The sequence below is a fragment of the Mytilus galloprovincialis genome, chromosome 10, assembly GCF_965363235.1.
Source record: "Mytilus galloprovincialis chromosome 10, xbMytGall1.hap1.1, whole genome shotgun sequence".
In the NCBI taxonomy this organism is placed as follows: domain Eukaryota; kingdom Metazoa; phylum Mollusca; class Bivalvia; order Mytilida; family Mytilidae; genus Mytilus; species Mytilus galloprovincialis.
Genome location: NC_134847.1, coordinates 30,626,063 through 30,639,052, shown reverse-complemented (window position 1 = coordinate 30,639,052; position 12,990 = coordinate 30,626,063). Strand labels below are relative to the sequence as shown.

At 32.4% G+C, this 12,990-nt stretch overlaps 1 protein-coding gene across 2 annotated transcripts; it reads right to left on the bottom strand.

Annotated features, from left to right (window-relative positions):
* Positions 1-462: 462 nt before the first annotated feature.
* LOC143047360 (glutathione S-transferase 3, mitochondrial-like) lies at positions 463-7,640 on the bottom strand. Of its 2 annotated transcripts, none has more exons than XM_076220392.1 (5): positions 7,481-7,640; positions 4,281-4,342; positions 3,449-3,506; positions 1,247-1,319; positions 463-731 (listed from the first exon to the last, which is right to left on the bottom strand). In XM_076220392.1, exons 1-5 carry the CDS (start codon positions 7,598-7,600, stop codon positions 622-624), a joined length of 423 nt encoding a protein of 140 aa, XP_076076507.1. In that variant the 5' UTR covers positions 7,601-7,640; the 3' UTR covers positions 463-621. The 2 variants fall into 2 exon arrangements, with proteins under 2 accessions (XP_076076507.1, XP_076076506.1); XM_076220391.1 differs by lacking the exon at positions 7,481-7,640 and adding an exon at positions 7,252-7,433.
* Positions 7,641-12,990: the final 5,350 nt, after the last annotated feature.

Sequence of the window (12,990 nt, the reverse complement as noted above, 5' to 3'; positions counted from 1 at the left end):
ACTGTTACACCACTTGCACTGTCCAAGATAGGGGAGGGTAGGCAACACCCCCTATGGCCCCTAACATGTTTAACTCTGCCACATTCTGTATGTGCCTGTCCCAGGTGAGGAGCCTGTTATTCAGTGGTTGTTTGTTGCTGTATTATTTTGTTCTTTAATCAGGTCCATCAATCAAAGCAACTTTATAAATATAAGTATTTTTTTATTGTTCAATATGTTAGACATATATATAGATATATATAAAGCGTTTTGTTTAAATATACTTTTTCACTTTTTTGGTCTTTTGGAAAATGTTGTTTGTGCTGTTTTTAGACCCTTCTACAACGAAATTTGTTTTACATGAACACGTATAAAAATTGCGGTTTTTATCCAACGCAATCATAGGTTTGAATGTAGTTTTCAATTGAGACTCGTAGATATATATACATATTCACAAAAAATGTATATTCAAAAACACATAAATTGTTAACTTGCAAATTTATTACTTTTATAAAAAAAATGTTACATCACTTTGTACTGTCATGAAAAGTTATGATACATAAAAAGCAAATAAATCTTAAATGTTTAAATGAGTAATTATTCAATGTATAACAAATTCAGAGTAATGGTTGTTCATGTTGTTTAAACAAAGTTGACAAATCCAAGCATTTTCAATGCTGTAATAATGGAACAAACCAGGAGTGTCAGGAGACCAATATATGCAAAAACACCTCTCATTCTTTTCTTGGGATCTGCAAAAAGGAAAACAAAATCAGAGAAAAAAATAACATTTATACTGAATTTATACACCCTGAGTGTCCATAAAAATTTGTTGTCTTATCAACAATGAACAAGTAAGGAAACATAACTTTAATAAAATGAAAACATGATCACCCAATTGCTATGCCAAAGTAAAACAAGGAGAAAATACAAAGAGTTTGTAAAGACCATACCTTACAGAAGGGCATGAAGTTGAAACACACCAAATTAAATTAAATTGCAAACCATGTATTCTATAAGTATATTTTTTGTCCATTTTTCATTTTGTATCATTCAATGTGTGCAACATTATAATTAAAAGTATACTTATATCTGCCTCAGACTTTATTTGTTCAAAATTAAGCTGTAAAAAGAAATTGACTTTTGTTTTTAAAAATCACATTTTCCTATCACCTCACATTGACTTGACATCAGCAAAACACGGTCCAGATTTCAAAACTTTAAACACAAAAAAGTGATAGTAATATTAAATATGTCAATTTGTTACCTCCGCTGTAGTATCCCAATGCGTAGAAAACACGTCCAACAATCCAAACCATTCCTGCTGCAGCTGATAATTTCTAAAAGTATATGTAAATCATTAAATTGTGAATTAAGCAAATATTTTAGGCATGTTAATCAAGAACACCTTTTTGAAATGTAAAATACATCATAGGCGGATCCAGGGGGGGGACCCTGGGGGCCCGCCCCCCCCCCCCCTTTCGTGGGAAAAATCTGGTTGATTATATAGGGAATCATTGAAGCATGACTGGAGCGGGCCCCCCCTTATGAAAAGTTCTGGATCCGCCACTGTACATTTAGCCAAACATCATTAGGCAAAGTTTCCATTCACTCTTTTTGCATCTTGAAAGACTATTACAATTTTTTTTCTGTGACACAATCCTTCTATGCAGGGAGCAGGGAGGTGTCACTGAAAAGAAGCTTAAAGTCGTTCAATAAAAAAAAAGCCTTTAAAGACGTCAAAATTATTCTTTAGACTAAGTTTTTCCTTGAAATTTTCAAAAATTTCTTCCATATCAGAAGACATAGACCATGTAGAAGAAACCCTTTGAGCTATTTTGACTTAAAACCTTTTGACTTTCCTGTACAGAAATAAGTATATGGGTAGTGAAGCATGTGGTTGAAATAGAAAAGGGGAGATAATTCAAATTTAAAAATAATTGCTGCAGTCAAATGACAGTTGTACCAAAGGTCATAAATGCAAAGGTTTTATTTATTCATTCAGATATTTATAATTTAAATGAAATTAAACAATTAAAAAGAGATATATATGAACAAATTTACACTTAAGCTTTTAGAAAATCTTGTGACATGCAGAAATGATATCTGATTATCTTAAAAAATAAACATTTACATGTAGTATTTTTAAGATGGAAAGCTAGGCTAAGGCCTAAAAAAAAAATGTTGTGTTTCCGGTCACCTGACCGACCGTCCTTCAGACCCCCGACTCAAAAGTTTTTAAAGCTGATGTGGGAAAAAAAATAATTTGTATACCTACCGACCGATTTTTCTGAAAGAAAATAAAAAAATCTAAGTCCCTCGATCTTTTTATCGCCCCAAAAGAAAACAACGCTAATTTTAAACTCGAGGCTTATTTTTAGAATGTACTGGAAAGTGGAATCTTCTTGGCTAATTATATATGCGGGAGCATGCGCAGTAGTTATTTTCGTTTGTCAGTGTTTGAACATGGCAACACAACGCGTCCTATTCATGTTGAACGCGGAAAGTGTGACCATTTCGCGGAGAAAAAAATATTTCTAAATTTTACAGAAAGTAACACCTTTTTTGACATTAGCAATGAAATTCATCCAATGTCTAACATCGATGAAAAAAAATACACAACACAAATTTTGTGCTCGGCCACCGGCAAAAATGACTGGGGATTGATGACAATAACACAACTGTTGGAACAATGCAATCTTTTGGAATTAAATTTATCAAATTTTCATGCCAGACCCTTCTTCAAAATGAACATGATATTAATCCATCTGAAACTGGTCAGCCAATCAACACTTTAGACATTCTGATGAAAAGCCACAGATGCTTTGCCAAAAGAAAGTGTCCTGCCAGGTACAGTGTATATAATATATTTGTCTATCTGTAGGTTTGGGATGATGTTTGGTTCATGTTCCTATAAATGAATCTGCCCCACATCTGCTCAATTTCTTTCTCTGACAATCCCAAACTTTTGGTCCTGAAATAGGGGAATTGGGTTTAAAAAGCTAATTTCCTAGGGGAAGTGCTGCCCAAATTTTTTTTAGGTTTGGACTTATTTTTTTTTCAGGGGTATTTTAAAAGGGGGTAAACTAAGTTATTTCAGGGGGATTTTAAAAAGGGTAAACTAAAAATTATCTCAGGGAGATTTTTAAAGTGGGTAATCAATCTCTTTCTATTAAATCCCAAACTAGTGTCCATGCCTTTAAACAAAACCGAGACAGCAATGAAGCATAATATTATTAAAAAAAAAAAAAAAAAAAAAAATCCCTACCTACCGTCCCTTCAAAATTTCAAGGGGGTGATTGGAAACACAACATTATTTTTTTTTAGGCCTAACCATTGGATTATTAGTTGGAAGAATTTCAAGTTAATATCATGAACTATTTATCAGAATTAATATATTGCATGGCAATTAACTTTTATTGTCAAAACTTTTAATGTTTTGTAGCAATTTGTTATCTGTTTTACTTACTGGAAATGTCAAACCCGCAAACACCAACAAGATCAGAAACTGTGGATAGTTTTCAAGCCTGTAATAAAAAGGATTATTTTAGAAATGAATGATACACAATGAACAATGATGAAGTAAACAAAATATACCTTTTGAATAACAATTTACACAGTTGGTATTTAAAGATTAATTTTCATGTTGCACCGAGTGTATAGCAAATTTAAGCAAATTTTACAATATGAATAATATTCAATATGTTTCTTCACAAAAACACTTTCAATAAAGACAGGCAGTAGATTCAACATAGTTTACACCAGGGCTGTTTTATAAAAGTTTCTGCAACTCCACTTTGATCTTCACAAAAATTATAAAAAACATGAAAAAGAAAAAAAAAATGTTGGAATATATTATCAATGCATTATATTCAAATCTTTATTGCCATAAAACTACATATTTATAGTACATGTATGTGACACAACATAACAAAATGAAAATAAAAAATAACAACAAGATCATTAAGTTCCATAATAAAAGTAAATATTTCAAGAGTCCCCTGTCCTCAGTTCAATAGACTGTCTAAATTTTTTGCACATGTTGATATTCAAATCCAAGTTGATTTCAAAAACTCTATTATTTTCAGTTCCACTTCTTTGAACAATGTATATTTGTCATGTTTGTTATGCAATTAAAACTGATCTATGATGAGTTAGACAAATACTTTGGAAAATGGCCACTTACCTCATTGATAGGGACTGCCTGGTCCATAGAGCAGTATATTTACAACATGTACAACAGTAATATTTAAAGTACTGATAGTAATACTGATTTTTTTTTTTAATTTCTGCTGACTTACGTATTTTGATGAGCTCTTTGTACACAGTTAAATCTATCATCATCGCTGTACATCTTTGGATACTGTAAAATAAATTATATCAATTTAAAAATATCTTACATAAACATATGCAATATTATGAAAGAATTTGATGTAATTACTTCAATGGGAAAGCAACTAAAAGACATACTGTAAAACAACTTATTTTCGCAGATACTTTATTTCGAGTTCGATCTTTTCTCGTTCACTTCGCGGCTATATAATTTGGCAATTTTCTACTTTATTTAATGTAGTTTAATAAGAAAAGATCTAAGTTTCACATATTCGCTACGATTTATATTCGTGTTATTTTCATACTCGTGAAAATTAATCGCTCGCGAAAAGAAAATAAGTTGGTTTACAGGACATTGCGGTCAACCATTGACATTTGTCAATTTAAATGAATGACAAAATGTATGATATTCAACATAGACAAATATGAATATATTGTAAATTCATGACATTGGTGTATGCTTCTTTACCTTTAGTTTGTAAGCTTTTCCATGCTAATTCATAAAATTTATCAGTGGCAAATCCAGGGTGGGGTCTGGAATCCCCCTTTTTTTAGGATCATTAATTGCTTTTGAATAGAGACATACATGAGATATGGTTGGAACCCTCCCGTTATCCTGGGTTGGAAGTGGGTCTCATTGGGGTCTAAGCGTGACTCGGGATTGCCGATTTTTTGTAAGCGTGACACGTGAAAGTCAAATTATTGTGTCGTGAAAACGGGAAATGAGGTCTTGCGGGATCCGGGAAATGACAAAAAAATGAGAATTGCTTACGTACATAGTGTAAGCGGGATACGGGAATCTGACAAAACAGTAAGCGGGATCCGGGATCGGAACCCCCCAATGAGACCCCCTTGGAACCCTTTTTAAAATGACTAAATCCGTCCCTGTTTACCATGTGGCTGACACTAAATGTACATGTATTTCTGTAATGACTTTTTTTTTACTAAGTTGCATGTTACTTTACAAATGTACTGAAGCCATATTATCATGATTATGTATGTTTCATGTATATGACATAATATCTACGACTATTATACTAATTAATTAATAATAATATTAGTATAATAGTCCCAGATAATATGTTTTACTTATAATTCATACTTTACAGCAGATGCATGTTTCCATCAAATAAATCATGAATTTGTTGATTCATGTTTTTGTTAATACTTTGTTTAACTTAACTTTGCTCATTGTTGAAGGCCGTACAGTAACCTATAGCTGTTAATTTCTGTGATATTTTGGTCATGTTGGTCACTTGTGGAGAGCTGTCATTGGCAATCATACATACATGTGAACCTCCCGACGGGAGTACAATCACAGGCGCTTGGGTCTATGATACAGATTTTTTTTTTTTTTTTTTTTTTTTTTTTTTTTTATTAAAATATTCAATTTTCTATATTTATAATACATATCTATCACTTCTGTGCATGTCTCACCTAGTTTCGAGTGGTTTAAACGACCCAGAGAAAATACCCAATTTTACTATCCATACTAAGAATTTTTTTTCTTAGTATGGATAGTAAAATTGGGTATTTTCTCTGGGTTGTTTAAATCACTCGAAACTAGGTGAGACATGCACAGAAGTGATAGATATGTATTATAAATATAGAAAATTGAATATTTTAATAAAAAAAAAAAAAAAAAAAAAAAAAAAAATCTGTATCATAGACCCAAGCGCCTGTGGTCAAACATACTGATAATCAACGATGTTTACCTCTGGCTAACTGCCGTTGTGTTATAAAAAACTGTGTATGTGTATTTGGTTACTTTCCTTTGATTTATCCTGTTTTAAGTTATTTTGCTATTAAAAATGTAAATTGTAAAAAGACTATAAATGAATAATATTTTAATCAAATTATCATAAAAGGATGGTAATTAAATGAATTTAAATGTTTTGGGACAAATAAAAAAATATAAATTTATAAATTATTTTAGCAATCTAGACTTCTTTTCAAGGATTAAATTATAGTTTATATAGTAAGTCTCTCTACAAAAATTGTGATATGAATTCTCAATATATACATTTTATCTTATATTTTATTTTATATTTAATAAATAAAAATCCTAAATAGGTTAATTAATTCCTAGTAAAACCTTGAGATAGAGAATTGTTTATTTCAGTATATAAGATTTAATTGATTAGCTAAGATAGCAAAACATTTTACACTGTTTGAGTCTTTTAAGTTTTCTAGAAATATGACTTTCATAATGCTTAAAAACCATGCAATACTATTGTTAGTGTTTGTTATTTTTCTTATTAATTTATCATGTTGCAAATATACATGTAAGTACCATTCTATACAAATCTATACAGATAAGATAAATAAATATAATGATTTATTTGCAAGCAGTGAATACTCAATTATCAAAAACAAAACAAAACAAAACAAGAAACAGATTCTTCTTAATATTTTATTTTCATTCAAATAGAAAGGCAATAAGGGTACTATAAACATATTACAATTTGATGGAAATTTGAAGAAAAACACCATTTCAACATCATACGGTTACATTTACGACAAAATTTATCAATTATGTCGATAAAAAACCTCCTGATCTGAGTCCTAATCTCCTGACCAAAATTTCCAAATCTCCTGATCTGAGATTCACAGTCCATCACATGTATGATCATATACCACATCTTCTTTTTTTTTATAATTGCGTAAAAATAAGCAGAGGCGGATTTCGGAGGAGGACCCAGCCCCCCCCCCCTTTTGTGGGAAAATTTTGTTGATTATATAGGGAATCACTGAAGCACTGACTGGAGCGGGCTATTTCTGGATTTTTTCAATAAAGACTAATTGTCTCATTGCAATGCAGCAACATGAGCAAAGCACGATTATTTGTCATATTAAATGAATGGGTGGGTCTCTATGAAGTAAGGAGTATCAAGGATTTGTAAAGTCTTACTATACAAATCCGTAGGAGTATCAACTTACCGGCACTTCATACTTTTTCCTTGCTTCACCGACCTTAAAACCCTTCCACATCAAAACAAAAATAGAAGCAATAGATGTAAGGATAACATATCCAAAATCTGCGGAAAGAGCGAAAGTTACTGCCATGATTTTCTTGTATCAAGTTATGCTGACTCGACGTTCTAAATCTTGAACGAGGATAGGATTATTGTAAACAACATATAGGTCAAAGTTGAAAGGGCATACTTACCGGAACTCCATATTCGGAGCGAGCTAAAAGGGTCCTCATTTCTAACCAATTCATTAAAAACCATGTTGATGATGCGACTAGAATAACATATCCAAATTCTGGCGAAATGTCAACTAACATAGTTTACCTGTTCAGGTAAAACTCGAACGTAAACATTGGGGAATCTTAAGTTTCAGAACAAATAGTCCGCATAACCATGAAATGTTTCCGGATTTTTTTTTTGTATACGTAATAAATAACTCAGCCTTGATAATAACAAAAATAAATGGTTTATTCTGCGGTAGTTTGAAAATAAATTACCTGACTTGCAATGTATTGACTGAAATAAATAACTCAGCAGAGTCGAAAGTATGAGATGGCACCAGATTCTTCATAAATTCATCTTTTTTCCCAAAAAAAATTGGAAACACTTCCCAATTTTCTTAACAATAAAAGTATAAATATTATTTAAATATACTTTAAATGTCTGAAAATTGGATTCATTTAACTTGAGGTATATTGTCTCAGGAAACCTTACCTCACTTTTATTTTAATTAACATGGCCGTAACTACATAGAGGCAAATGCCTCATGTAGGAAATTTCAAAACCAAACGCTTGTCTCCATATCAAATGTGATCAAATTGTGTTCACAGCGAGTGCCTAGCAAGAAGCAAGTTCTGTTTTCCCTCAGACGTAGCCTTGATTTTTCGGGATCAATGTGTCTTATTTATATGTCTTTTGTTCATTGATTGACCTTATGTATTCTGTAAGTGTTGCATGGGGGTCTCATTGGGGGGGGGTTCCGATCCCGGATCCCGCTTACTGTTTTGTCAGATTCCCGTATCCCTATGTACGTAAGCAATTCTCATTTTTTGTCATTTCCCGGGTCCCGCAAGACCTTATTTCCCGTTTTCACCACACAATAATTTGACTTTCACGTGTCACGCTTAGTCAGCAACCATTTGATTTTCGGGGGGGGGGGGGGGGGGGGGGGGGCTATGGTTTTTTTTTGGGAAAAAAAAGTTTGTTTCCAGTTTTTGGAGAAAAAAATAATTTGTTTTGAATTCTGAAAAAAAAAATTGTTTGTTACACCCTCAGCTGCCACTATATGTAATGCTAAAATTGAAAGAAAAAAATTGTTTTCGACTTGTCGTGAAAAAAATAGTTTGTTTTTCGCCGCAGGCAAAAAAAAAAGTTTGTACAGAAAAAAAAAACCATAGCTGAATTTATACATTTTTAGACCTTATTTCCCGTTTTCACCACACAATAATTTGACTTTCACGTGTCACGCTTACAAAAATTCTACAATCCCGCGTCACGCTTAAACCCAAATATTGTCAAAAAATTATTAAAACAAAACTTGCATTTTCAGATTAAGAAAGGGTCTTCGGAACACCCAGAAAGCATGATTTTGCATCATTTGTTCTAAAGCTTCTTGGGCCATCAGTGGCTCCAAAACCCTTCAAACAAAATTTGCCTTGCTCCGCTCGGTGAAATAATATGATTTCCAACACTTTTAAAAGACGCATTTAGTTACTAACAAACTTTAATACTATGTGTGTATGCAATACGCAATTTGGAATATAAAAAGATTCATTTTTGCAAAGGAGGAGGATTCATTCTGATTAAATGGTGCATAATGACTTGACTATACATGTATTATTTATGATAAACAAATCATTTAAAAATTGTATGTTTTCGAGCATCATAAATATAGTTGTGAAAATGAATAATCAGTCCCTTGCTTTGATGAAAATACAAATTCTTGCTTCAATAGTGCAGAAAAAGAATAATCTGTCCTCTTAGTTTACAAAAAAAAATAACCGATAAAAAAAAATCCTCCTGCCCCCCTCCCCCTCACCCCTCAGAATATCAAATGGTCGTCCCCTAACAAGGCCCCCATGGCATGCACCTTTTCAAATTCCTGGATCCGCATCTGACAAATGTGCCATTATTGAACCCCCTCGTAGAGGAATCCAAGTCAAATATACTGTTAAAGGGGCACTAGCTAAGAGATATACAAGTATTAACAAATCTAAAATATGATTTTTTTTTGGTTTGTTCAATCATTTATGAAAGTGAAATATGATTCGGTTTTGAATCCGTATCCATGTGGGCTTCAATTTAACCCCTTAGCTAGAGATGTATAACGCAAGAATCGTGCGTGTTCACGGTTATTTCACGAAAGGACAACTCGGAATGTCAACGTTAAAAGTGAAACAAAGGTAAATTCGTCTCCAGAGCAAAAGGATTAAAAAAAAATGTATTTCTCATTTTACGTGTTCTTATGAAAAAGTTTGACATGTAAAGTGACCATGGTGACAGTCTGGCATTACAGTTTGTTTGCATCAATTACTTAATTAATGTTTCAAACTTTCATACAATCTATGAAACTTTGACAAAACCCATTTTTACGCCTTTTTTAGACTAACCCTAGGCTAGCTTAATCATGGTAATGTCTATATATACAGCAACATGTTTTTTTGCTTCATTTTGTTTTGTTATTTTACTAATAGTTGGATTTTTCGTTTTGACAATTAACTTCTGCTGGACAGTATGACATTATAAATGATGAATTTGTATAAACATTCATGGATTCCGATTGTTAAGAAACTTCCGGCGACAAGCCGAAGCTACATGATATATAATATATGATCTACAAGATCAAGAAATGGCATATGAAGATAGAAAATTTGATTAAACAAAAATATATGTATTTTACTGATACTTTTTACAGTAAATATATAATTTATAGACCTTTACATTGATAACACCAATAGCAGGTGAGACACAGGATTTAGTGGCATTTTTTAGGAATTTGTTATAACATGTATGAGGCCCCTCATGGGGGGTCCTAGTAATCACATAATCACCATTTTTTTGCCAATATAATCACATAATCATTAAATATTTGCTTATCTTTAGTAATCAAATAATCATAAACTAAAAATACAGTCCTAGGTAATCAAATAATCATGAAATATTTGGCTTAATAATCAAATAATCATTAAAAAAACGGCCAAGTAATCACATAATCAAAAACCCCATGAGGGCCCTCATGTATCAGTTGTTATTTGATTTCAAATAACTTTCAGTAACGTACTGCGAGGTCTTCTTGTTATTTTGTGTGTGTGTGTGTGTGTGTGCTTTGTATCGATCTATTGAGTCAAACCCCTTTAAACTAGTTTAATAGTTTGTTTTTATGTTTTGCTGTTACATCACGTACTGTCCTATGTTATAGGATGGCTAGCTATAGGCCTCTACCGTTAACATGTTAGCCGGCCAAAACGTATGTCACGGTTTGTCCCAAATACAAAGCCTGTAATTCAGTGGTAGTCGTTTGTTAATTTATATTTCTAATTATTTAAATATGATTTTAAATGCGTTTGTTTGTACACGACTGATCAGGCTGTTGATTTTCTCGTTCGACTCATTTTTTCACATTTTTGTCATGTCGCTGCTTACAGCTATATGATATGCATGCAGTGTTTATTGTTGAAGACTGTTGTATGAACTATACAGTTGTTAGTTGTAACGTCGATTTCGCGGGTTTCTTGTTGGGGAGTTGTCTCATTGGAGATCATACTACATTTCCATATTATACAGTAGCGGATCCAGCCATTTTAAAAAGGTGGTTCCTAACCCAGGACAAAAAAGGGGGGGGGTCCAACTATATGTCCCCATTCAAATGCATTGATCGACCAAAAAAGGGGAGGTTCCAACCCCCGGACCCCCCTCCACCTGGATCCGCCACTGTATTATATCTTGTTGATGTCTTGATTTAAATACAACAAACACTTATTTGGTTCTCTCAGATTTAATTACAGCTGTTTCTTTAGATTAAATTCTAATAGTGAAATGATCATGTTCATGACCTTTTTTGTCATTTAAGATCATGTTTGTTGTTGCTCTGCAGTTTGTATGTGGTATCGACTTTGATATGTTGTTATTTGTGCGTTACTCTGTGATGAATGTTCTTGTGAATGTTATAACTTGTGTTGTGTTTCTGTCACGTAGTGTTGTCATTTCCGCGATATTTTTGTTTTCATGAACAGTGTCATAAAGCGGGAAGATTGGCCAGCCATTACACCAGGTTCAACCCACTATTATTTTTTGAATGTCCTGTACCTAGTCAGGAATATAGCAGTTGTTATCAAATAGTTCGTTTCTATGTACATGTGTGTTGGCGGTTGTTTTTGTTGCATTCCAGTGTCCCGGTTGTTGGCCATCATACCGCCTCTTCTTATTCTATAGATGAGACAATATATGAAAAAGTATAATTTCAATGTCCCGCCTTTCACCCGTGAGCAATTATTTTTTTTATTCAGGCATCTTTTTGGAAAATTTTAAGTTTCAGTATTAACTCGAGTATATAATGATCCAACTGCAACCAATTAAACATTCTTTTTAATATTTCATCTAATATTTAAATGGTCAACCCCCAAAAAATCATGTTCCCCTGTCATTTTCTGAAAATTAAATCATTCAAAGAATATATAAATTAAGTAAACAGCCTTCCGATTTTCACAAATCTGATAGATTATATAATATATTTCTCCATTACTGGTCTTATTTTGTTATAACTAAAGCATGTAAGAAAATTTTGCATTTTTAGGGTCTTTTGAATGTTGTCCCCAGGGGTACTTTCCTTCCTGTTACCATTAGGTTTTTTCCACCTATGGACACGTTTGAAAACTAATGTGAAGAGCATCATTTCCTGTATGTATGAATCTATTTGTTTAGGTGAATAGCAGCCAGTTTAAAAAAACTGAACTCTCCAAAGATCAGAATTTGGAGAAAAATAATTTTGTTGTTCTCTCCTGTTACAGCCTTTTTGTGTACCTTCTGAGAATATTTCATTATCAGCACCATAACAGAACATGTGTTTTTATAGTATCTTATCAAATTGATATGTAGATGAAAGTAAACTTCTACACAATTCGAGTAAATGAACAAAAAGTCATGACTGCGTAAATTCCTTTCTGTTACGTTCTGCCATGTTACCTGATAAAAAGTAACAGCATAACCATAATCAGTAACAGGAAGGATTTTCAAGACAATTTCACTGATGAATCAAAAAGTTAATCTACTATATGTCAACCATTTCATTTAATTTAAGTTATCTTCACCATATTAAATAAATTTCAAAGTAATATACAGTATATTGAATAAAAAGATAGGTTTTTTGCTTTTGATAACAGCAGAGAACATTGTGCAATTCTAGTATAGTATATAGATAGTAACAGAAAGGAATTTATTTTAGAATTTTCCATTACCTAGTCAGATTTTTCATCTGGCAAATACAGTTTCAAAGGATAAATGACATTGTATATATATGCTGTTATCCTCCAATTGTGACCAATCTGAAATGATGTATTTTTCTTAAACTATAAAATAAAGCATTTTTTGGAGAAAAAAATCCTTTCTGTTACCAACTTTGTCCTGTAACCGTTGTCCTGTTACTCAAGATTGTTTCATGTTACCGCGGGCATCTCTGACTATATTCTTGTATATTTCTAAACCTTTTGTA